Below are 25,657 nucleotides of genomic sequence, written 5' to 3' on the forward strand. Positions count from 1 at the left end.
ACACCCCCCAAAAAGGGAGGGAGGGAGAAATAGAGGGGGAAAAACAAAAAAGGAATAGGATTGGAAACACTCCCTGCAATCTGCAGACAGGACTGAGATGCAATCTTGGCTCTGCCCTTTCTGTCCTCAGGGTGGTAGTGCAGCTACTGCTTCCCCATACCTTTCCTCATCCAGCTGACAGAGAGGAGGAAGTACATCTTGACATTTAATTTGCTGTTTAGAGGTTTGTTGTACCTGCATCCCTGTATTTAAATGACATGGATTCATCTGCTCGTGTGCTTTGTTTCTTGAAGCTCTGTCAGTGCTGCCGGGATGAGTAGCAAAGGGGGCATTTTTGTGATACCGTGCTAGATGAGAGGGTTCAGAGTCAGGGACTGCAAGTCACTGTCAGATCAGTAAGGAATTAGTAAAAATTTCTTCTGCCTCTCTATTGCAACCTGAGGAGACAGGGCGGGACTTTTGTGGGCAGCTACATGGGTGAAATGTAAAGAAAAAAAATATAGGCAACTTTTACTAGGTCCAAAGATACTAAGATTTTTTTCGGTGTCCAATTAAAGACCAATGCAGATCATCAGAAATCTTTAAAGAAGCTGCTATTACTGACTGGGTAGTTGGGAGTTTTCCATACAGCAGTTTTCAAAAGGCAAAGGTACTTCACACAGTTACAGCAACAGCCGTAAGCAAGGATGAAACATAGCGTAGTTATTGAGGGTGTATCCCTCAATGCTTCTTTTGTCCTTAAATTTCTTTTGTTGGGTTCTGTTCACAGTGCTGGTGTGCTACTATTCTGAAAAGTGTGGTATTACAGGAAAAGATAATCTCGTAGTGAGATTTAAGCTGTTGCAGAAGGAGTGTAGAGTACATGATCCACTTAAAATGAAAGAGTATAGCTAAAAAGCCACAGAATTTTACAGTGCACAGACCATAATATACTCCAGGACATCCGTCTTTAGCAGGAGGGGTTCAAATCAGTGGGGCTTTTCAGCCTTCATCTATGAAATCACTTTAGTGTTTAGGTTTTTCATTTGGCTTTCTACTCTATTTGATTGTGGCCATGTTTAAATAATGTCAGAGCGGAAATTGGTTTTATTGGACTTAATTTTGTCCACAGCAAGATGTACGTTGCCTTGAAATATGATGTAATTTCCAAGCAGAGAGAGATGGGCTTCTCTTCAAGTCAGGCCTCGGCTCTGGTGTCTTGGTTTTTAATACACCAGGCTGCAAAGAAGCAGGAAATGGGGGAAATTGCAAGGTGGAAGTGGGTTTAAATGGCAGTAATCTCTACCCTTGCTTCAGGCAGAGAGCTGTAAATTGCTATTCTCTCTTGGCTCTTGCCCTACTGCAAGTTGTTGCTCAGCTTTTGTTTGATGATATTTCACCTTTTCTTTAAGAGGACAGAGATAAAAAATTATCAGGAAAAGGAATTTATATAGCACTGAGAAAAAATTAAAAAAAAGGGCTGTGTCCAAACACCTCATATTGCTGGATGTGACTACTTCTCAGGTAGAAAAAACTGCCAAGGGTGAATGCACACAGATGGAGATACTGGCTGTGAGTGAGGGATAGCTGAAGTCTTTGATTAAATGCAGTTGAGTGAAAAAAACCCAAAGAAACGTGGTGCAGAATCTCCCAGAGCCCTGAAATAATTCATGGCTCATCCAGCAGCTACGTTCCGGGTTGGAGCCTCCCAGGCACCACACTGTTATCTTAAAAAACAAAGCAGGAATCTCAGTCAGGTGAAGAACTATTTAAGAAAGAAAGAAAAAAAAAGGTGTTGCTCACATGTTCAGGTTGCCATGGTTTTTGGAGACTGTGGTATTAACTGCATTTTAGATATCAGATGTAGACATAGCTAATTTCACCTGGAAGAGTGGTGGGATTTTCTCTTCTTTTTAAAGTTAAGATTTTGTCTGTTTGCTCTTGCCCTACAGTTTCTGGGGGACTGCTTGTTTGTTTATGGGTTTTATGTGTGTGTGTGCATGCAGAAATGACACTGAGTAAGATCTATAGTGAGTCTGTTGGGCTCTGCTTCATAATGCTGAAGTTTAGCTGGCGTAGGTGTGTAGTAACTCAGTGCAGTGAGTGCCCATATCTAAGATAAAGGGTGGCAAGCCAATTTTTGGCTGAGAGTCACTTGCTTTCTCAGCAGGCAGATTCAGCAGTTACACGGCAAGACTGATCTGACAGTGATGCCAACCCCAGAGCCCGAGTTTTTGGCACAGGGGCTGAAACAGTACCAGCTGGTTCCCACAGAGGTCAGAGCAGATTATTCACAATACCTTTTTGCTTTAAAAGTCTGTGAACCAGTGAAAGAAGTCTCTGAGTATGTTTTTGCAGAGGGATGGTTTATTCAATGTGCATACTGTAATGGCATTGTACTGGGCTGCATTATCCTTGCTGATGTGGTGGGAAATGAAATTTCCCCTTTCCTCCTCTTAGCAGTACTTGGGATTTGGAGCATTTTTGAGCTCTCTATATATTCAGCTTCAAAGGGATTTTGCATTTGCACATGGGAATAGTTGTCTTGTCACAATAGCCGTGGACTTAAAATTTGCCATTAACTAAAAATAGAGGACTGTCTCATAGCTGCACATTCATTTTATGAAGATATTTCTCTTACCCTACACTGTTTTTTGGTTAAAAAATTTATAACTAGAATCCAGGAGAGGCTGTGCAAGTCAGAACATGGTTTGTTCACTTTGTGTTCAATCTCCCCTTGAGCCCAGTGCAGTTCATCACTAATCCAGCTGGATTTCAGCTGCAATCTGTAATGTACCAAGAGAAATGCATAGTGAGGTACATGTCTTACTAGGTAAGAAATGTGAAAGAGGCTGTTCCAACACAGAATTGCAACTGGGACTGATGCTTCTCCTGCCTTTCTCTAAAGAGGTCGCATGCCACTTTAAATAGGAAAAATGTGAGGCAGGGGTGGAGGTGGAAGTATGGTTTGCTGCAGACAAAGTATTACATATCCATGCATGTTATCTGAACTGGAGATAGCAGTGGGGATAGCAAATTCATTTAATTTTTCTTTCTGTTGAATATTCCTTTTCTCTGCTAAAAGACACATTTTCTTTTGCCTTTGACACCTGTAGCCATTAGCCGTACCAGTGGAAATGGAGGGTAAAAATATCCCTATAATAATTTGGTAGTACTTTACACCAACTGTGCCATCACTTTACACAGGCACAAAAATGACTAGATGAGGTACAGAAAATCAGTCTGTAAATCCATAAAAATTGTGGGGTTTTTGCATCTACTGATTTTCCATTGTCTGTATTCATTAACAGAGAGCAAAATGGATGAATTAGTGCTCAGTTCCAGGCAGCTGTTCATCTAACTTCCCCAGGCTGCACATGCTGAGGGTGTTTAGGATATTTTCACTTACAAAGAAGTAAAAAAAAATCCCCAGCCTCTGTTATCTCTTCCACTTTCTATGTAGGCTTCTGAGGCTGGGAGCCCACTGCTGTGTTTTGTGCTTCCCTGAAGCCCGGCTCTGATTGTGTGACCACCTTCTAGCAAAGATTTCATACCAAAGAGCAGTTTTTGCAGGGATCCTTCTTCTTCTCTGAATGGTTCCCAGACCTCAGCCACCAACCTCTGTTTTGGGGCATAGGTTTTCTATTAAGAACAACCTGGGAGGTGCTGAACTCCACTTGCTATGTTGGTCTTGATGGGATGCATAAAGAAATAGTCTCTAGGTTGGCAAGGGGGAATTTTTGAACTTGGAAGAGCAGTAGGAAAGCTTTGAGCCCACTGTGGGAGCATAGTAAAAGGATGTAAGTTGCATCTGTCACCAAGAGCTAGAAAGACTTGATTTGTTTTATGAGAAACCATCGTGCTGTCTTGCATGTTTACAAGGATGGGGAAGGCTGTGGATTAGGCAGACTTTGGCAGGAGATCTGTAAATTCACAGCCTATGGGGAGGAGGGATTTGGAGCAGTGTTGAGGGTGTCCCACTGCTCCAGGCACAGCTGGAGGAAGAAGCCAAGAAACCAGGCAAAAACCAGCTCACAATCAAGGACCTGGTGCGTGCAGGAAGGAGGGTGAAAGGAAGCTGTGCAGATTTCAAAAGGAAGCATTAGCCTTGCTCCTTTGGCCCAACACACATGGAGAGCAGCGAGAGCAGCAGCCCTGCTAGCAGAGCTGGGCACGAAGGGCCATCTTGGGCAGGAGACTGAGGAGAGGCAGCCAGGAGAAGGGCAGATGCTTGGACCCGCCTGGAAAGCACAACTGAGCAATTTCGGATACAGATGGCATGTCAGAGAGAAAGACTGCATAGGTTATTAATACAGAGAGTGGCTTTCTTGGGAAAGGGACTTAAGCTGTTACTTTCCTTCCTTTCTGTGTCTTGATACTGCTGATTACAAGAGAAGAGTATTATTACAGATATTAGCTATTTAGACACCAGAGATAACTCACAATGCTGAAAACTGAACTTACCTCTGATTAAAATTTAATTGCTCCCAAGCCTCCACTAGTTACTTGCATTAAGTTTCACACCATTGGAAAGCGCTCATCAACCAGTGTTGGATTTAACAGGAATTTGGCAGATGTTAGTGAAGTGCTGGAGGAAGTCCAAACCACAAGATCTGTGGCATATCATATGTTTGAAAATTTGTTGGCAGCTGAAAGAAAAATCACAAACCTGGAAATAGCAAGGACTGGACACGGATCTTTTCTCATCAAACAGCCAAAAAGTTGGATCATCACCTCCAGCACCTGGAAGACCAGCATAGGTCATGAAATGCTGTGTGCCAGGTGTCTCAGTGAGGTGTAAAAGCAGCAGATATTATATTATTGGCTTTTGGAGTGCTGTATGTGAGGAACATTGGTATCACCATGGAAATCTTCAGAAAAAACCCCTAGTCTGTTCTGAGGCAATTTAGCAAATTAGCTATGTTTTATAAAACTTACGTTTAAATCGCAGATTTTCCTTCCTCTGGAGAGCATTTATTCAGAAACAGAGTTCGTGTTCACTAAGAGACTAATTTATTTCTGTTATGTATTTCCTTCCTATTGTTCTTTGTCTGTGGCATTGTAACCTTCAGCAGTGCTTAGCTTTTTTGTCACTGGAATGTGCTCCTGATGTAAGGAAAGGCCAAACATGAGGAGCTAACAAGGCTTGAGAAAGCTTGATCCGTTTTTCGTTAAGTATATAAAAATATCAACTTGTCTTTGTGTAGTATTATGAAAGCCTCCAGAGCTACAGCACAGTGAGACTGCAGAGCAACAAGATGCCTGTTTTAGACAAACAGCTGAATTAAAATTTAGGATGATATAAGTCCTTTTCAAACACATGACTAGTTGCATTTTAAAAGAAATATACTTCATGATTTAGTATCTGTCATGTTTTAGTACATGCGTCTTGACAGTGGATGCGGCAGGAACTTGTATGAAAAAAGTCGATCTCATCTTAAGCCTTTTTCAATTGAAACAGTGTTTGGTGAAGTTTGTGTGAAAGATTAAGTCTGATTCAGCCCTTGTTGAGGCTGAGCTGATGGACACAGAGATAGACCAGGACCTGTTGTGTTATTACAGCATTTAATCCCTTATATATTATTTCATTTGTTCTCTAGTATAGAGCAAAATGCATTTCATGTGCTCTCATCCTCTGCAATGTAACCTGGGGTTGGCAGATCTCTGTTGCTTGGTATGCACTGCTTGGGAGAGATGCTGGATCCCTCTGTTAATCCTGCGTCATCCTTTGGTACTGATCTGGCTTCTTTTCATCTCCTCAGGATTTTATGAGTCAATGAGGGTTTAAAAATTGGGGTCTCTGACTGTGAAATGAGTTCAGCCCATGCTAGGCTCTTAAGCATAAGTCGGGGTATAAAAGCTGTGCTGAACTGGGGGCTATATACTGCCATGCTCTGCATCACTGGCTTAACAAGTTTAGTATATGGTAGTCCATGTTATGTATTGTATTATTACTAGTAATTGGTACTGGTTTTATTTTAAAAAGGCAAATCAGAATCCTTCAGAGTATCAATCTCTTTCAGTTCAGATGCAAAACTCATTAGTGCTCCATTTCACATACTATTTTTTGAAGATTTATAGCATATATTCTCTGCATTCAGAAATACATGGATAGAAATTCTGTTTCCAGCAGTGAAACTTGTTCAAATACTGATAAGACTTTTTTTTTTTTTTGAGCACCAAAGGCAGTCAGTTTGGAACTTGAACAGTGACGTGGGAGGCATAAGGCACACGTAGGCTGGCACAGGGCTCTTTGCCAGAGAGTGGGGAGAAATAGGGCAGCACAGGCTCTCTTCGGGTGTTTCAGAGCAAATCTGAAGCAGATGTTGCTTAGCCCTGAGACACTGTTCTAACCATGAGCACTAATCTAACCTGACCGTAATAAAGGCTATCCCTGCTTCTAATGCTGTCCAGCAAATGCAAAGAGACATATACAGAGGTAGGAAACCAGGAGAGGGATTTAAGACATCTTGAGCTATTTAAAGTTTGATGGGCTAAACCATCCATTGGGTTCCCTCAGCCACCAAGGAAGAGGAGCACCTCCAGACTGAGATTTGGAAAAGCGTGCTACAAAATTGAATGTTCCTGTAGATGCATGAAGAGGATGTTTGTGGTTTACTGGAAACTATAGGTATTTGAGCTGTGAAATATAACAGTCAGTGCTTGCCAAGGTGCACTCAGGTTTTCCCAATTGGCTTGAGTGGACTGGGAGCCTTATTCTTTTAGGGTTTTTCTTAGATCTGACCTCACATGTGCAGCTTCATTAGATTGGACTCTTGAGCCAGTACTGAGCCTGTGATATGAGAAGAAGAAACTTGGAGTAAAAGTAAGGCTGAGACGCCTAAATAACCTGATACTCCAAAGGCCAGTGTTTGTTTAAGTCAGTAGGAGATACTGCTTTCTTAGTGTTTTTTTAAAATCAGGTCACTTTTTCAGAGACTAACACTGGATCTTGACCTAAATGTCTTACTGTGTTTGCATTGTTTTTTCCTATGAGAAAAATAATGAAGTGCAAAAATTAAGGGAAAGAGAAGTCTGCAAAGACCTGCTTGACCCACTTATAAGATCACAGGCTGCACAGGACTCAGTCCCTACTGAGCACCTCTTGCATCCCTGCCATTTTGTTCTCAGTGGGACAATGGTTTTCTAAATATTCAGTGCCCAAGGAATTTTCTTTATTTGGTTTGGATGGTAACATTTCAAAGGGACTAATTGCAAACAACAAAAGAGCCTAAACTTGTGCCTGCTTCACAAGCTTCTTCACTGACCTATGGGAGCAGGAGCTCCACAGGGAGCACACACTTGACTTCCTCTCCCTTGACACATCTCTGTCACAATTTGTTGATGTTCTCAGGACAGCATTTGTCCCACTTTTCAAAGGTGAAATACTTTTCAAGCTCTCCATAGCTCTTTCCATCCATGGCCTACCAACCTGGGAAAAAAATGGGCCTCTCTTTACCTGAGAGCTCTTGGAGGATGCTGTGATATGTCAGGTGTGTGATGGTGTATTCTTCCCCAACACCTTGTGCTACCTCCAACATTGTAGGCCTGGAATAAATATCTAACTGCTTCTCTTGCATCCTAAAGCTTCTGTGCATAAATACACTAAGACAAATCCTTACCTGTGTCTCTGACTGACTGCCCAAATGATAGGTCGTGTTCACAAAATCATTACCTATCATCATTCATGCCATTGCCTCGTGCCAGCTGCACGCCTGCTGCAGATAGCCTAACCTTGGGCACCAAGGACAGTGGGGACTGAATGCATATTTCACAGAGAAAACTGAGGATGCCCTGCAACAAGGAAGGTTTAAACACGGCTTTGTTGTGCTCCCATCTCGCTGCATGGCAGAGTGGCAGGGAGAGACAGGCAGTGTGGGAAATTTTGCTGACACAGCTGTTGTATTGTCAGTAATTAATTGGAAAGTTTTGTTCAATAAAATGTATTCTGGCCTATGAAGGATGCCCTTGGCTTCAAGTTGGTTTATTAGAGGACTGTCTCATAATTTACTTTTTTTTTTCCTAGTGTGCTCAGTTATTGTTGGGAAAACCAGGTCTTTGCCTGCAGTTCTGATAGAGCACACCTAACTTACAGAAGGTCAAATCACAAATGCTTTTATGGGTATCAATTTTGGTTTCATTTTTTTCTTTTTTAAAAAAATCACTTTTAAAGAGTACCAGTTATAATGAGTCAAGTGTTTTGAGTGCAAATCTAGTATCACATCCTTTATCGTGTGCTTTTGTATCAGATGTAGGTAACTCTAGTTGTAATTTGTTTTGTGGAGGAGGAAGAAGAGTATATATAAATATATACACACAAACACAGCTAGTTCATCTAGCAGTTCTGGATGTGGGAAAATGAATGTATTTTCCTCCCTGCAATCAGACTTTAGCACTACCCTGCTGGTTATGGTTCTCCAAAGATGGGGAAAGCGGTAATTCAGCAAATGTTACCACTGGGATGTAGTGCATCAGCCAGAAAGAAGGCTTTTTTTCTCTCCTCTCCCTGTACCCTGCTGTGCTGGGTTCTGCAGAAGAAAAGATGTTGATAAATGTTAGAAAATGCCTGGGACGTTGTGAGTTTAATTTACGCTCAGTGCTCAGAAGGGCTTCCTTAGGTCCATTAGAGCTCTACCTGGAACATGAAGAGATTTGTCAGGAGAATCTGAGACTTGTGCTAGGGACCCACAGACCTGGACAGAAGGGTGCTATCGATTCCCCCTTCTGCATAGGTGCACCTAAGAGAAGCAATTTATTAAACTGCATGGCTCTAACAAAGCAGCTGAGCCTCAGCATTCCTGGGGAGTCTGTGAGCAGGTGAGGCGTGAGACCTGGCTTAAACAGAAATTAGCACTGAAGCTAATCTGGGGCTTTTTTGGGTGTCCCCAGTTTCCAGGGCTGCCCTGCAGCCATGGCAGCATGGAAATAAGTTGGTGGGTGAGTGACAGTAGGAGTGAGCTACTGCAGCGGTGAAGCCATGGAGCTGCTGCAGGGCTGTTCCATCACTGTCGTGTCCCCTGGGCATACTCACTGCAGGCTTAGCAGGGAGTGATTTCCCACTCCTCTCAGCTCTAATTTTTCCCTTCTCTGATAAGATAACCCTAAGTGGTAATATCCTGCATTTCCAAGGCACCTTTCATCCTGAGATAATCCTTAAAATAAATTTTAGGTGAGAGCTGAAGATGCCATCCCACACTGTAAGTTGTGCCCACTGGATTTTGAGGGGAATGTCTGAGGCAGTGTCAGATAACAAGTCAAGGAGGAATCCAAAATTGTTGGCATTGAGAGTATCCTTGGTGTTAAGGGAACAGAGAGATGAGAACCAGGCATGAGGTTGAGGAAAGCTCCGGGGGAGGATGTGTTTGCTCTTCTGGGAAAAAGGAAAGTAAATGGAAAACAATGGAGAAATAAAACTGGAAGGACCAGCTTGTTACCCAAGGGGCAGATGTAGAAGTGGTTTGTAGGCAATGACAAGTGAGACAGGCAGGGGTTAGTTTTGGAACTGACCCGGGATGAGGAAAAGAGCTAAAAATAGTGATTTAAGACCCCTTTTAGTGGAGGTGAGCCAGCACTGTGCCCAGAGAGCTGTAATGCAGGTTCCACATGAATGAGATTTTATTCAATGTTCAGGGAGAGAAATCTGGGTAAGAGGGAGATTGGGGTTTTCTGAATGTTAGACTGAAATTCCAGCAGGGATCCTATCACCTGCGAGGACTTGGCCTCACTGGTGCAATGTTTCTGTTGGCTGATGAAGGAAATATAACACTGCATTCACCACTTGGAGGATCCCTGCAGAGAAATTGTCTCCAAGAGAAAAATATTCAGGAACACTGACTTAACTTGTACTACTTTCATCCACTCAGGCTGGGTTTTAAGATTTAGATACTATCAAAAATGAAAAGGCAACTTAGAAAGGCCCAACAATTAATATTAATTGTAGGAGGAAAAATTTATAAGTCAAGTTGGTCCTTGCGTTTGGCTTCATTCTCCTTTTACACCCTTTGCATCTGCTTTCCCTTTTACCTCATCTCTGTCCCATCTCATTCAACATACTCTCAGGCTGGCTTGTGTCAGTTCTGCTGTGGTTTTGTTTTTCGTTTAGGCAGACACCACAGTGTGGACTTGCCTGAGCTTGACAGAAAGGGACAGATAATTTTCTGTTATATTGCTATTGGAGTCCTGCACGCTTCAGCTGGCAAACAGATTGTTGAACATCCTTGAACAATACTTGTTCAAAGTGCAGGAGAGAAAAGAAATCTAATATCTGCTTTTAGATTCAGTTCCTTCCTTATGTGTTTTATTTTGTTTTCTTTACACACACCTAAAATTTCCTTTCTCTTAAAACATATTCAGCCTAAGTTGCTTGCTGAGATTTGATATCCAGTGAGCTCATGTTTAAAACTTGGCTGGATTTAGAGATGATTTTTCTCTTTATTTCCACCCCCTTCCCTCTCTGGTGGTAAATGGCAGTGAACAGGACCTGCTCTTGGAGGTAAACATCCCATCCCCACACAAAACAGCAGCTGGCAGTGGCTGAAAGCCATCTGTGGGAAGTAAGTGTTGGGACACCGTGCCCTGGTAAATACCACTGTCTTATAGGCTGCTCTTGGAGATGCTCTTGAGTTTTCAGTACAGGATGCACGTTGCTATTACTGAAGACAAAATCTCAGCCAGGAAGCACAATTCATGTTGCTGTCCCTGGACCTGAAATGATTCATGTTGCTAAAATCATCTCCCTTAGTTACAACCTGTTGCCTCATTGGAGTCTGTTTGACCAGGCATTTTGGCCTCTATGAGATTTCTGTGTGCTCTGCTCTGAACAAGAGCTGCAGACAGTGAGGGTTTAACTGAATCAGTGATGCTGTTTTAGCTCAAATATGAACTTTAATAAGGGAAAAAAACAGCTTAATTTTGAAAGGCATCTCGTAGGCCAAGGGTACTGACCTTGTACAAGTGGCTGCTGCCAAGAGGATTAGGGAGCTGTATGTTGCACTCAGAAATGTACTGTGGACATGCTGAGCTTGGCACAAAAGATGTGAAGAGTGGTCCCTCCAGTCCAATACCTTGTCTGAGCTTCAGACTTTGCAGAAAGAGATTCCTCATGGAATAACACGGATCGAAAGAAGGGCTCATTCTTTTGCATTAGCGAGTAATTTTCTCATACAATAACACGGAAGGATCAAAGCCTTCCCTGTCCACCTCTTGTTTTACTGTAATCCTTGGCACATCTCAGCACTTCCCAGGAGTGTGTTGTGGACTGTGATGAATGATGTCCTCTGCAGGAGGAGAAGGAAATAAGGACATCAGGTTGGCTGCTTGGGGTGGAGTTTTCCCCTGCCTCTCCCCACAAGTCTGTTCTTAGCATCCGTTCTGTAATTCTGGATTTTCTGGTTATCCATGAAAAGGCTTACGACTTTCCCAGCACCAACTAACACCTCAAGGACAGATGAGCAAATAGTTGAGATGTTTGCAGTTTCTTTTGTACCCCAGAGATTTTCTGCAACAGACACCGTGTTTTTTCAGGAGACAAAGTCAGAAGTTGCTTGCTGCTGCATTACACAATTTTCAGTCGAGGCTCAGGCTTGGAGATGTTGATACAGTGAAGGCAATGGCATTGCATGAACCTGCAGGCTCCTGCAGTCATCAGTGTTGTGATGCACCTCCAAGGAGCACCTGCAATCTTGGACAAATTGAATGACTTTTGATGCTGCCTTTTGCTGTCTATAGACTGGCTGACTCAGATTCCTAAATCAAATCTCTTTTTCTTCAAGCAAAGACACATTTCTATCTACCTTGGAACCATCTCTGCAGCAGCTGATCAGAGAGGGCAAGCTGCTTGCCACTGCAGTGCTTACACTTCGTAATTTCTGTTTAGCTGAGCGGCTCCAGGTTGACGTGCCAGTGAACTCCATGTCTTTGATATATGGTCAGTCAGGCTCTGGCCCCTTAAATAAAATTGTCTAATATTTATTTGAAGGTTTAAACGTTTCTTGACCTGCTTATTGCTGACCGCAAAGGTCTATCACAGATGACCTTCTTCCTCCCTTCGGATCTCGAGTCTGACCACCATACTAGAAAGTCTCTTATTTCCTTCAATTCCACATGAGTTCAGTGTTATGCTCTGTTTTTTTTAGTATTCCTGACATGACAGATCTCCTCTCATTATAAATTATTCTGTCTGCTTCAGCTGCATGCTTTTTCTCATTTATATTTAAGTTAATGGAAGAAGAGTTGCTTTTGATGACATAAGTGAGCTAGATTTTGGGTTAGCATTATTATAAAATAAGAGTTCTGGCTGGATAATGTAAAATATTAGCGATTTTGAGTTTTTTAGTACCTGTAAAGCACTGCAATGTCTAGAAAAACTAATATACTTCGTCCCTGCAAATTGATGAAACTTCTTGATGCATGTATGGAATGTGAAAGGCTCAAGGCTAATAACATTACAGGTCTCAACACATGTACTAAGTGGTCTACTGAAAAAAAATTTACAAAACAAAAACATTTGAACATGTTTGACACTGGGGAGAGGGAAAATTAATAATCACTGTAGACTGGTGCATTTATTTTATGTTACCTGTGAGAGCTGTAAAATGAGGTTTAGGCTGTGTGCTAGAAGCATATAGCAGCTCTTTAGCCATGTATTGTAGCATTAGTTTTATGCTATACTGAAAGTGTAATATCTGTAAGTATATAAGCCTCTCTGCTGTATTTCAGAATTGGATACATACTGCTTGACTAAGTTTTTTTCCTTCTGTTTTTCTGTTATGCTTTTGAATCTTGCAGTCATATGAAGATACATTCACATCTAGCTGTATTTATATGTCTGTGTTAATCTATAAAACAAATGTAGCTATTTAGCAGCTATATTTTTTAAGACGTGCATTGGACCAGGTCAGATTTTCTCTCGTCACTCCCCTATCTCCCTTCTTTTTTCTCGTGCTGTATATGTGTATCTTTTTCTATTCCTTATAAGAGGAATGATTCTTTTGTTCAAAGTATCACATTTATGCTTTGCAGTGATATCAGGTACTTCACTTTATGGGTGTATATATTATACAAAGGCAAGGAGATTACACAGTTTAAAAATCTCTAAAGGATACTATTTACTTTTTTCATTTCTGTGTCATCCTATTTGCTTTTCTTTATCAATTTCCAACTTCCTCAGATTCTTTTGATGCTCATGAGGATCCACAGTACCTTTTTTGGTAGCCCAAATGGATCAGGTGCAGTTTAGGCTTCCAGGACAAGAGTACATTATGAAAAATCACTATTCTGGCACAGCAGCACCTGGACATTCCTCTGTGCATTTGGTACCTCTGGTTTGGACCAGGGTAATTCTCCTGGGCATGTAAACTTTAGCACCTGACAGCATGTAAAATCACATGCCAAACCTGGGGAGGCAGGCATACAGCTTTGACCTAAAATAATTGCTTTTCAGCACTGCTATTCACTTTCTTGTAGGTTTTTTATGCCTTTCTCTTCTGTGAGCTGAATTCTAAGTCTTAAAAGGTCAGTGAGCATATTCCTCTGCTTCACATGAAAAAACATGCTTACCTTGCAATGTGATGGTCTGAACAATTCATTAACAAGAATAATCTGAAATCTGACAGATATAAAGCTACAAATCAGTGTTGTATTGTCATCAACCCCTTGGGTAAGAGTTTGCGACTATATCTCGGCTGAAGCTGGTAGCCTTTAGTGGTGCAGAGCCAAACAGGTTAGTTAAAACTTTCCTTTCTGATTTTTGGAGGTGGTTTGTTCCTGCTTCTTAGGTTTCTGCTGTGACTTTTCAGCTGAGATGACTGGCCATGGCAATGCCTTCAGCCCTGGAGCCTTCAGGCTGGAGATCTTTGAGATGCTGAGGCATATGAATGAATATTCAACATTGCTACCAGCAGCCCAGGGCCCTCCCTCAAAAAAAAATAGCCTCTGGGCCACGGGTGAGGGCTTCTTGCATGCCAGGCTTGTTAGGACATCAGTGTGGACTTGACAGTGGACTGAGTTGCCTGTGTCCGTAAGTACTAAAGTCTGTTATGGAAATGGAACATCCTTGAAAGTGCTAACCAGTTCATTTCACCTTAAAACACCCTGTATTTGTTTATTTTTTGTAAATCTGCTTTGCTGAAGTAAATGTGTTATTCGTAATATTAATGGCACTCTCATTGTTAAAGCCCTCTACAGAATGTCAGATATCTATAAAACAGATTTAGACGCCAGTCCTGTAGTTAAAGCATTGTTTAGGCAGATCCCTGAGCCAACATGAACACAGCTATTAGAATTGAGCTTTACAAAATATTGATGTTTCTACATAAGTAATAAAGAGTTTTGAAAGGGAGCTGAGCAGCATTTTATGTTTTTTTTCAGGGAAACTGCTTTATATCTGAAAGTAGCTGAATATTGATATTCTTACAGTGGAGTTTTGTCAGCTTCCTAGGTTTGTTTTACATTAAATATTTTTTTTATTTGGCATAGGATTGTTTCTTCCCTCCCTCCCTTCCATCTGCAGAATGCAAACCGCTGCTGGCAAGTTTGGGGAGAGGGTTGAGCTAGTCTCTGAGCTTCAAAATAAGATGTGGCCAAGGGGTTGAAGCTGTGCCTGCCCTCTGATTTTCAGGAGGGATCTTGACAGCACATTCGCACCAAGGTGCACTAGAGCGTGCTCAAAGGATGAGAAAAGACAGCCTTTCTCAGCATTTCCATATTTCTGGTGGTTTCAGTGGTCAGTTCTTTTCATAGTTCAGGCTGGTTTTCTTGTAGGAACAAGAATAAATAGAATAAATAAGTAACGTGGAAGCCAATGCAGTCAGAGACTGAGTGGAGCAAGTGCTCTGTAGAGAGAAAGCACTTTAGTGGCTTTGCAGAACAATTTGTGATTTTGAAACAGGTTTGAAATAACTAGTGTGTATCAAGAGGCAAAAATAAATGGGTCTGGTGAAAGACAAAAGGTGAGTTTTTGCTGGCAGGTTTATAATTCCTGTTGCTCCAAAGTATGGATGTAACATCTACTGTATAGACAGCAAGCCCTGCTGTCAGGTCTCCAGTTCATGTCTGGGAATGCAGTAGGACCTGCATGCTAATGAAGTCAGTCCTAACATGGGTTAGAGAAAGAAGGGTATAAGCAATCCTAACTCCACCTTCAATATTTTATGGTTTACTGCTTTTCCTGTCTTTGATTTCAGCTGACCAGACCACCTACGGCATATGTTTGCTCTTAAGACGCTGGGCATTGGGGCCAGTTTGGAAGCCCAGTACATGAATGGGGAAGGCACCTCAAATCCTGAGCCTCGGAGCAGCTGGGATTAAGGGACAGTGCATGTGGTGGAAAAGGAGATGAACTGTAAATGCAAAAAGCAGCCTCTGTGATTTCAGTCTGCCAAACCGGACAGGAGGAAGTAGGGCCAGGCAGCTTTCCAGCCACCTCTCCCCCAACACCTCTTGCACACACACGTGCTGCAGGGCCAGGGAAATGATTTCTTGTAGTTCCAGTGGATTGTCTCCTTGGGTTTGATTGTACTATGCCCTCTTCCTTAAAATAACAGCATAACACAATCAGGTTTTAAATATTAATATGGAGATCACAGGAGTGTAGCTTGGAAGCACCGAATTACTGAGAATTGAAAAGTCTAATCTGTCCTTTTGAAAGCTGTCCAATTTCTTTTTTATTTACAGCATTTGAACCATTTCACAAATTGGAAAGCAACTATCCAGCCATTTCACAGGCAGATTATGATATGTTTAAGAGAGTCCAAGGCATTTATCCGAATGCAATTGGCCGTCTTGCGGACTAACATCTAGACTGGAGATATTACACACACAAATGAACAGAGACTATTTGAGGATGATAGTTTTCTCTTATTAAAGTTGTGTTTGTAGCTTGCAACTGAAGAAATGTTTCAGATAGTGGTATAAGCTGACTGCCTTTGGCTCTAGAAAGGATTTGTCGTGTTGATTGGGTAGATGAGAAAATGCTAGGGCGTGAAGAGTTACTTTATGACTCCTGCACTTGGTTCCATTTTTCGCAAATGCAGAGGTGGAGAACTGCTGGAGAGAGACTGGCTCCATCTGGCACTGCCTCTGCAGAGTGCATGCAAGTTGTTTGATTAAAGATGCAGAAGTACAGGCAAAAGGCAGGAAACATCCTAGATGAATCTACATCCGATGCCAAACAGACGGGAAAAATTTGTTTTACTTCTTATCAGCTGCACGTGTGCTTGTTCTGCATAGAAACTAAAAGGTATGTTTCAGCTTGCATGGATAGAACATATATGGTTTCATTAATTAGAAGATAAAAAAAAACACAAAAAACCTGGCAATCCCATCCTCCAGTAAATCTCTTGAGGCTGTAAGTGTAGTGCTCACGTGTCTGCGCTCTATTATGGTCTGAATGAAAAACTGACAGCACCTGTTACTGAAATCAAAAGTGATTTCTCTAACAATGGGATACTGGGGAATTCCTTCCAGGCTTCTCTTTAATAGAGTTTGAAGGATTCTGGTTGGAAGACAGTGCATAAGATCTGCACCACTGGCTCTGATGGATGTGAATCATGCCAGGGGACAGAGATTGTTTTGGAGGTTAGAAGTTCAGTCCATACATTCAGTAATAATATACAGCTGGTATGTCCTTAAAAAGAGATAGTATGTTTTTTTCCCCCCTGTGTGAAACCACATGTGGATTGAAAAAAAAAAATCAGATTTTATACATTCAAGTCCAGAAATTCAAAATAACTGCGACCACATCTGACAGCATTTTTGAGAACTAGAGTGAATTGAAGCTAGATTGCCTAAAAATAGCTCTTGAACTGAACTCTAAAAACTATTAGATTAGTCTATTTATAATAAATCCTGATCTACTGTCTATTAGATCAGCTCTTCTGTAATCTTTTCCTGTTTACCAGGCCTCCTATGGGCATAGTTCATCTGCATTTCTAAAAGCATTATAGCATGATGTTTTAAAAAATGCTCAATTGTTGTGTCTTGTGCACGATGGTGTGGTCAAGTTTCTGCCTGAACATTCAGAATCATTTGCAAAGTCTGGACAAGCAATATGGCATCAAGGCCCTCAGTGGATGGCTGCCAAAGGTTACAAGAGATTCACAAAGGTGGATTTGGCAGAGGTCCTGGGTAGGAAGCCAGAGCTATGACTGTAGGAACTCTCCCCTGATAGAAGAGGACCATGGTGAAGACAACAGGTGATGCTTCCGTGCTGTACCTGTTCATTCCCTGGTATTGTTAAATATGCCGATGTGCTGTAAAATAACAGTTAAAACATTGTCTGAAGTTACATATTTTAAGCAGGATCCAGTAATTTCTTGGAGAAGAATGGGTTCAGAGAGAAAAAAAAAGAAAATAAAGAAGTATTTTCTTTTATTCAATTGACAACTAAATTGGGGACCTGACATTAAGAGCTGTTTGGAGCCAGAAAAATTATTAAGCGCTGACACACGCACACCCCCACAAAAGTCCCACAGAAGCATAGAAGTTGATATTTCACAAAAATACAGTCAGGTTGCTGTTTGGGTTCTTATTTTTTCAGGCAAAACTTAGAAGTTTGCAATAATAGCTAGAATATTTTTGACAGAACAACCTTTCTGTAGCAATCCAGCACATGTAATGAACATTGGTCACTGTCAGAAATGTAGAGTTTTGAGTCAAAAGGGCTTTGGTAGACATATTTTTTGCCTGTTGAAAATTGGTGCATGTGGTGGCTGCTTTGAATGTATTGTCTTGCTGAGTGATGGTGCAGTGAAAAAGGGCGAGCTGGGGCAGACTGAGTGAACTTGAGCCTGTTGCGATGATTTTGCACACTTCAGCTCTCATTCTTTGTTGTTTATGTTAAATGCTCAAACTGATATTCAGAGGAAAGTCCCAGTGTGTTAAGTGATTCCAGCTTGAAGTGCGTTGAAACAGCTGAGTTTGCACCATGTCTTGGACCACAGCTGTAGGTTTCCCCCTAATACAGGCACTCAACATATGGTCCATATCAATTGCAGCATCTGCCCAAGCCCAGCATAAAGTCATATGTGGGCAGAGTAGCCTTGGGCACAAAAACTGATTCCCTACTAGAAGAGATAGGAAAATAAAAATCCAGAAAGCGTTTCTCCATTTGTCAACAGTCCACAGGGGAATGGATCTTTCTTGTCTCAGATGCAGCATCCTCCACCTCCACTTTTCCTTCTTAACTTGTCTTAGGTAAGAGGGAGGAAAAAGGAGATCTATGTATCCATGTATCGTAGTTCATGTGACTTTTTCAGGGTGCAGGGCTGTGCACAGTTGCGTTCTTGAAGATGATGTGCCATGTTGAATATTCTGGGGCCATCACATATCTAATCTTCCCATCAGTGGGTTTTGTCAGACATTTGTCAGTCTCAGTCAATAAAGCTCTGACAACAAAAACCAAAACCCCAGTCTCTCCAAAAGCAGTGTGTGAACTTATGTTCGTGCATGATTTTGGCTCAGCTTCCCCAAATAATGGCATGTGTGAGCACAGGGGAGAACTGTTCAGATGTTTGATGTGAGGCCGACTTGGCCTTCGCCTGCAGTAAAAATAAATCATAGTATCTCTCAAACACGTGGAAGGAGCTGTACATAATTTAGGGGCTAATCTCACCTTGTCAATTCACTGGCCCCCAGCTCCTGGATTTCTTCATTTGTCAGCAGTCCACAAGGGAATGGATCTTTCTTGTCTCAGATGCAGCATCCTCCACCTCTGCTTTCCCTTCTTACCCTGTGTTAAGAGGGAGGAAAAAAAAGACCCATGTATCATACTTCATGTGACTTTTTCAGGGTGCAAGGCTATGTGCAGTTGCATTCTTGAAGATAACGTGTCGTGTTGAATACTCAGCTCCTGGGTGGCACCAGCATGTGGCTTTTGGTATTCCAGCAGACTTTAAACATGAGAAGGTTTTGCAGGTTGATGTCTTTCATGGCATGGACTCAGTATAACTTTGCAAGCCACTGGTGTGTCAGTGACTAGGTTGATGGTGCGTAAGGCTCACCCTGGGTGCTTCTTAAGTTCAGCCATTCTTTTCTGTCGCCTTACCTGGAGTTCTTTGAAAAAACATCCAAAAAGGCAAAAGAAAATGGGAATATATTTACTTTTAAATAGTTATTTTTTTTCTAGTGAGTTTCAGAAAATGTTCTGAAATGCATTTGAAAATGCCTGTAGAAAATTAATTCCCGTGAGATGCATTTATGTGACAGGGAAGAGAAAAACAGCTGTGATATAATCCTCCAATTGCGTTAGGTTTGTGGTTTTTTGTGCTGCTTCTTTCAAGGCATGCCTAAACCTTCTTATTTGCTATGTAAATACAACTTGCACCATCTTTCAGTAGAAGAACAAATGATAAAAGGGATGCTGCAAGCAAAGGATGTGGTTGCCAAATATGAAAAGGGCGAAATGAGCAGGGAGGGAGGGACCTTCAGGTTTTGTGCTTCTCGCAGCCTTTCAGAATCCTGCAATGCTCTGTTTGTCTTAGTGCAGCAGCAGCAGGTGTAAATAATTGTGCACGCAGCCTGGACTTGAATTGCTGCTGTTGGACTGCTTGGATTAGCTGTGCCTCAGCTGGGCCAGTGTTGCAGAGGTGCAGCGCAGCGCAGGCAGGGGCTCTTGGCTGCCCGTGCCCCACCACGTCTGCTGGGAGTGTCAGGCTCGGGAACGCAAAACTTGCTGGAGAGTGAAGTCATCGTGGTTTGCTTGGACCTTGAGCGTGAGACTTGGAGTGCAGCCTCTTCTCCCAGTTAGTGAGCGAGTGCTGGCTTGTACCGCGTAGCTGTCAGGCCAAACCTTTGGATTGCAACCCCAGGGGCAGAGCTTGACGGATGTCTTCTGTCATCTGTTACCTAGCAAAAGCCAGTGAGCCTCACCCAGGAAATTTTGTCTGCCATTTCTGCTCGAGGGGCCCCCAGTTATCTTCATTCATGGGACAGAAAGTGCATGACATCTCTTAAAAAGTATTTTCAGTTATTGAGTACACCAGGTCATACACTGGATACTTGGGTGCCAAAATTAAAAAAAATATAGAAAAGGTAGCAAATAGCCTTTCCTGCAATCAAAGCTGCTTTTGTGATAGGAAAAGACTAGTCAAAGTCATTTGGGAATGCAATCCCACGTGTCTGGGAGCACCAGGAAGAGGTGAGCAGAGCAGAAGATGACACGTGTGCTGGATTTTCCTGATGGCAAATACATAGTACTGGTCTCAGGCCAGTAGTGCACTTGTCATGTCACTTTTGCAGGAAAGGGGAACCAACAGAAATGGAGGAAAAAGAAAAAAAAAGAAAAAAGATAATCCATTATTTATTTAACTTTATTCCCCATGAGCAAATTCCTACCATGATTGTCTTTTCACCATGCAAAATTCAGCATGACCTCTATGTAAAGGTTGGGAAATAAAAGAAAGAAGGAAAAAAAACCCCAAAATTTTTATTTTCTTGCTAGTCAGTGTGCCCTAAGTAGAGAGAGGCTCCTCTGGGAGTTGCAATTACTCCCTTGTGGACACTGGAAATGTTTTGGGTTTGGTTTTTTTTATGGCTGCAGCTCTAATCTGAACGGTGGCAAAATTTAGTCTTCCACTGTTAGTGCCAGCTTTCTAAAGAGAGCAGGGAAGAAAAAAAGTGAAGTATCACTTTGGGGTGTTTCTGGGAAAGAAATGTTTCCACAGCCCTAATTCGCTTTCTTGGGAGCACTGAAAATTCCTGTCCCAGCGCAGTGGTTTGTGGAATCGAAGTCTGCAAAGTCTTGGATTTGAAAGGAGTAGAAACTGAGTCTTACCCAAAAGCTGCCTTTAAAGTCTTGATATGGTGAGGCGTGGTAAAAACAAGCAGTAAAAGTAAAATAATCAACGTTTCTGGTTATAGTAGTGTTGATGATTTTTAAAGGTGCTTGTCTTGGAGTAAGAATTGTATTGTGAAGCATTATCTGAAGAATCTTTCTCTCAAAGCAGTGCTGCAATGCTGCTTTCCCCCGAGTTAAAGATTCACAGTTTATTGGCAGCCTGAGTTAATCTGGAGGTTTGATCTCTGTTCTGTGATGTAGGATTTAGGTAATTTTGCACAGGTTGCAGTCTCTTCGTGGTTTTGCTTGGATTTGAGAATCATTTGTATGTAAATGATCCTGATCTCCTGTTCTTTTACTTCTTACCAATTAACTTCATATGGAAGCACAGGGTTCTGTGAGCAAAACTGGCAAGTGCTGCTGCCTGGGGCCAGTGAAACTAGATGGTGTTAGCATGGTGATCATGATTGCTGGAGCTCATTACCAAATTGACTTATTGGGTAATCAAACCTTTGAACTCAGTTCGGTGATATCCCATCCGTCTCACTCCATGAGGCCACTTTGAGGCAGCTCTTTTATAACGTGTCCTATGTAGATGGTAGATGTGTTTATTTTTAAAAACAGTGGAACAAGAAAAAAGTTGGAAGAACAAGCCCTCAAAGAGATTTTTACACTGGTGCTAAGGGTTTTATGGAAGATAAAACAGCTCAATTTTTTATGGATGGAGGAAAATGCCATTAAATCCCTTGTGCCTAACTGCTACAGTAAACTTGCCAGAGTTATTCCAATAACAGCACACTGTGGGATATTCAATGATTTTCAATGAAAACTAGGCTCAAAAATGCAGCTCTCCTGCGTGTGGATCAAGGCGAGCTCCTGGGTGCTTAGTATATGTTTCTATATGCTCACAAATGACTGTAGAATTATTTTAAATGGGATTTGCTAGTTTTGGCTTTGAAACTGCATCCACTATATCTACTCACTGCCTCTGTGTCTGTAGTGCATGGCGTGCTTAATTTTGCAAAAGGAAAATAACTTCTTATTGCATGAGTAAATGGGAAAAATTCTTCAGGTTGCTATCTACCAGGCTGGTCTATATTATGAAGAAATAAAACATGTACTCGTGGCAAGACCTGCTGTAGTAAAAGCAGAAATTTGCTGAAATTCTCAACAAATTTTAATCCTTCCAGTAATGTCAGATGAAATCATCATTTTGTGATCTAATGCAGCTTTGAGCAAAATTTAGATGAAATCTGTCAAGGTCTGCAGGACTGCACATTGTATTTTTCGGAGTTTGTTTAAACTCAGGGCTCATAGTGAAAGGGAGGTGGCAGGAGAAAGCTGGAAAATCTGATCACTGGGGTTAGGAGACCTGTTTTCAGATTAGTGTCCTGGTGCTCAGGTGATTTAGTACCCATTTTGCTGCTGCTCGCCTTTTTCAAGGCTGGGGGAAAAGATAATCCTGTTTTCCAAGGCACGGTAGAGCTGGGATTTTAAAGCTGAACATTGTCTTGGAAAATACTTATCCCTCAGAAAATTATGTTTATGATGATGCTGAGTTTTAGCGTTTAAGGAGAGGGTGTCTCAGACTTGGAGTAAAATTACATAAAACCGGAGCAAGTATGTGCTTCAACTACCGTATTATTGAATATTCTGTGGCAGGAGAGTTGCTCAGAGCACCATGGGCTTAAATTACTTAAGTAACAGAAAAAAACTTTCAGAATGGAAAATCTCCTATTTTACAACAAATGCAGGCCTCTCTATGCTTGAAATAGGTTGACTTGAATGCACTCCATTACACATTATTATCTAATATTGCTCAAGTAGTGAGCATGGGACTTTCAAAGGACCTAGAAAAGAGGACAGCCTTTTAGGAGCTTGCAGGCTGAACCTGCTCACACAGTAGGATAGTTAAGAGGGTGCTCCTTGGGGTGACAGGGCAATCGTTACATTTAATATTAATTTTTGGCTAAGCTGGACTTCACACGTGGGTGTCTTTAGTGTAGAAACTCTGATTGCTGTTGCTGGGCATGGAGCAACAGTGACTGAAGGCTTTTTGGATGCTGGAGGAGGTGGGATGGCAGTGAGGTGTTATGGCCTGGGAATTAAAGTGAGAATTGTATCAGACAAGCCTATTGATATGGCTTCCTTACCTGCATTTCCCAGTCAGCCCCAGTGTTTCCCTAGGCAGGGACTGAGGGGGCGTGTGAATATCTGATGTTTAACTGGAGTAAAAGTGTTAGGTTGGGAGAAGCAGAAGGGTGCTTAGAGAGGGGCAAAGGAGACGGGAGAAGCAGGCTTCTTCACAAGCTGTATGTGGCATGGCATGACAGGGGTGATGGGGGAGCACTTGGAGGCCACCTGCTTCAGTTTCCCCACCTGATGTTTCAGTTCAAGCCATAAAGAAATCCATATGAAGCTCCAGTCTGTGCAAGCACCTTGGTCTCAATAGGAGGCTAAATAAGGTAATTATAAGGTGGGAATCCCTCAATATTCCCCGCACACAGTACTTGGCGTGGCTGTTGCAGGATGTACAATGGGTTAATGCACTTCTAAAGCAGGCTCCCCACTTCTTGCTGCTTGACTGCTCATTGCAGGTTTTCAGTGAATTAGCCCATTGAGCATTACACTCTTGAGGATTTGGCTGGGCTGATGTGCACCTTTGCATGTGTCACATGGCCTGCAGCTTGAGGGGCCAGGTGCTGCTCTTGGGATGAAGCAGCAAGGCATGAACCTCAGAGACAATTAATGACTTGCTCCAGAGAACAACCTTGTGTTCACTGCTGGTTTTGGGGATGGATTTGTGGTGTGGTTTGTTTGTTTTGGTTTTTTTTTATTACACCATGGAAAATGTTTTTCTGTCCAAACCAGCTGGGTCTTCAGCAACACTAAAAAATTAAAAGCACTTCTGTGCTAGGTGTTCCCTGAAAGATGGAAAATAAGATTTTTACATTAAAATGCCAGGAAGAAAAATGGTGAGGGCATAAAGCACTGCTTTATTTTCATCAGAGGCTAGTGCTCTTGGAAAATCAGTTGTGCTCCAGTGGTCATTAGCCTCCTGTGTGCTTCTCTCACTGTTTGTTCCAGCTTCTCTGTGAAAGGTGGCTGTACAGCAAGCCTTGCCTTTGCTGTAGCTCCAACTGCACTCTGCAGGCCACTGGAGTCATTGGAGGGGACATCCTCAGGATGTAGGCTTGAGTCCTTTTTCCTTCCTCTCTTTAACCAGCTCTGCCTTTGTTTCAGGAGTATCGACTTCGGGGGCTCTGGGCCCGGGGAGCACCACTGCCAGCACCACACCACGGATGGCCACCAGCACCACCGGCCGCCCTACCACCACCTCGGCTTCTGGCAGGAGGAACAGGAGCACCAGCACACCATCGCCCATGGCCGACGTCCCCGACGAGATGACCACACACCTCCCGCCCGCCTCCTCCCAGCTGCCGCCCGCCGGTGCGGAGAGCTGCGACCCCATGGAAGCCCGCGACATCATGTGGTCTCGGACTCGGCAGGGCCAGGTGGCGAAGCAGCCGTGTCCCATGGGCTCAATAGGTGAGTCGAGGGGTGGGAGGGCACAGCAAGCTGTCTCCACTTGCCCATGGCACGTTGTGAGCGTGCAGCTTTCACCTGTGGAGCATGCTGATGCCTTCTGTCAGGTCTGCGTTGCCTTGGTCAGCTTTGGCAAGCAGCTGGCTGGGGATGAAGCCTCAAGATGCTGAGCACGTATTGCAGGATCTTTAGCATCTGGCCAATGAGAGTACAAGTACTAAAGACCCTGTGGGGTTGCACTTGATGTGCTGTAAAATCCTCTGTTATGTATGATGCACCTGTTATCCTGGTTTTGCCTGTATTTGTAGCCCCTGGACTCACTGACTGATGATGGCTAATATTTTGTTTGTTTTGGGGCAGAGAGGGGATGGGGGAGGAGATCAACAAAACTTGTGTTTTGGAGCTCCTGAACCAGTGTGAGTGATTTTTCAAAATGCAGCCAGCATCCAGTGTGATCAGCTGGGAAAGCAGCAGAGAAACAAAGCCAAATCTTTCAAAATGATTTATTGCTTGTTGGATTTTGCCCCTTTTCTTCTACTCTTCCCCCAATTGTTTTCTTGAAAAACGTTACTTTTGGAAACTTTCTCTTCAATTTAAAACACAATCAAATGAAGAATGGGTTTTGGCGTATGGTTCAGTTCTCTGTGTTTTAACAAATGCAGTTTTCTAAAAATATTTGTTTTTCACACTAGTCTTGGTGTCCAGCCCCAAAAATTGCTTGCAAAGGAGAAATCTTAAAGTGGAGGAAGTTGCCTGAAAATAAGGGCTGAGGCGATCTGGCTTGCAGAGAAGAATCTCTGTTAATTCTCCACTCCTAGAGAGCCATTCACACCTGTGTATATGAATACTGACTCACTTTTGAGGACAGACTGATAAAATACCTGTTAAAGTATGAGGGGCATGGAAAGGCATCAGTGGTGAGAATAGGTAAAGAACATTTTTGCTGTCTTTCCCAGCCCTACTTGGTAAAATTAATGCAAAAAGTATCATGTAGTTCCCAGAGAGGGGAAAGGATATTCTGAACCAAAGCTGTGAAGGTGAAGGCTGGATGCAGGATGCCCTTTCCTAAGCACAAGAGCTAAGGATTGGATGAAAATAGCTAAGGAAAATAAAATAGTCCAACTTATTGATAGGGGATGGCCATAAACCTTTCCCATCTCTAATTTCTGTGCTTCATGCAACTTGTTAAAAGCTGTGGAATATTAGCAATGGGTCTCTTCCAACTCTCTTTGAAGGCATGAGCAAACTCTCACTGGTTTTAATTGGAGCTACTGTCAGACCAGCCTGTATTTCATGCGTCTGCTGAAGAGTTCAATTCTCTGGGGGCAGAAAGTTTTTCTTGCTTTTTAACGATCTTTA

At 42.4% G+C, this 25,657-nt stretch overlaps 1 protein-coding gene across 23 annotated transcripts in view; it reads left to right on the plus strand.

Moving 5' to 3' along the window:
• ADGRL3 (adhesion G protein-coupled receptor L3) overlaps positions 1–25,657 on the plus strand; it is a 508,023-nt gene that overhangs the window by 378,167 nt on the left and 104,199 nt on the right. For all 23 annotated transcript variants that reach the window (XM_027700313.1, XM_027700317.1, XM_027700297.1 and 20 more), the window contains one exon: positions 23,996–24,301. In XM_027700313.1, coding sequence (XP_027556114.1) covers positions 23,996–24,301 — 306 coding nt within the window. The remainder of the gene's footprint in view (positions 1–23,995; positions 24,302–25,657) is intronic.

This window comes from Neopelma chrysocephalum, unplaced genomic scaffold, assembly GCF_003984885.1.
Source record: "Neopelma chrysocephalum unplaced genomic scaffold, ASM398488v2 Primary Assembly neopelma1_146, whole genome shotgun sequence".
NCBI lineage: Eukaryota > Metazoa > Chordata > Aves > Passeriformes > Pipridae > Neopelma > Neopelma chrysocephalum.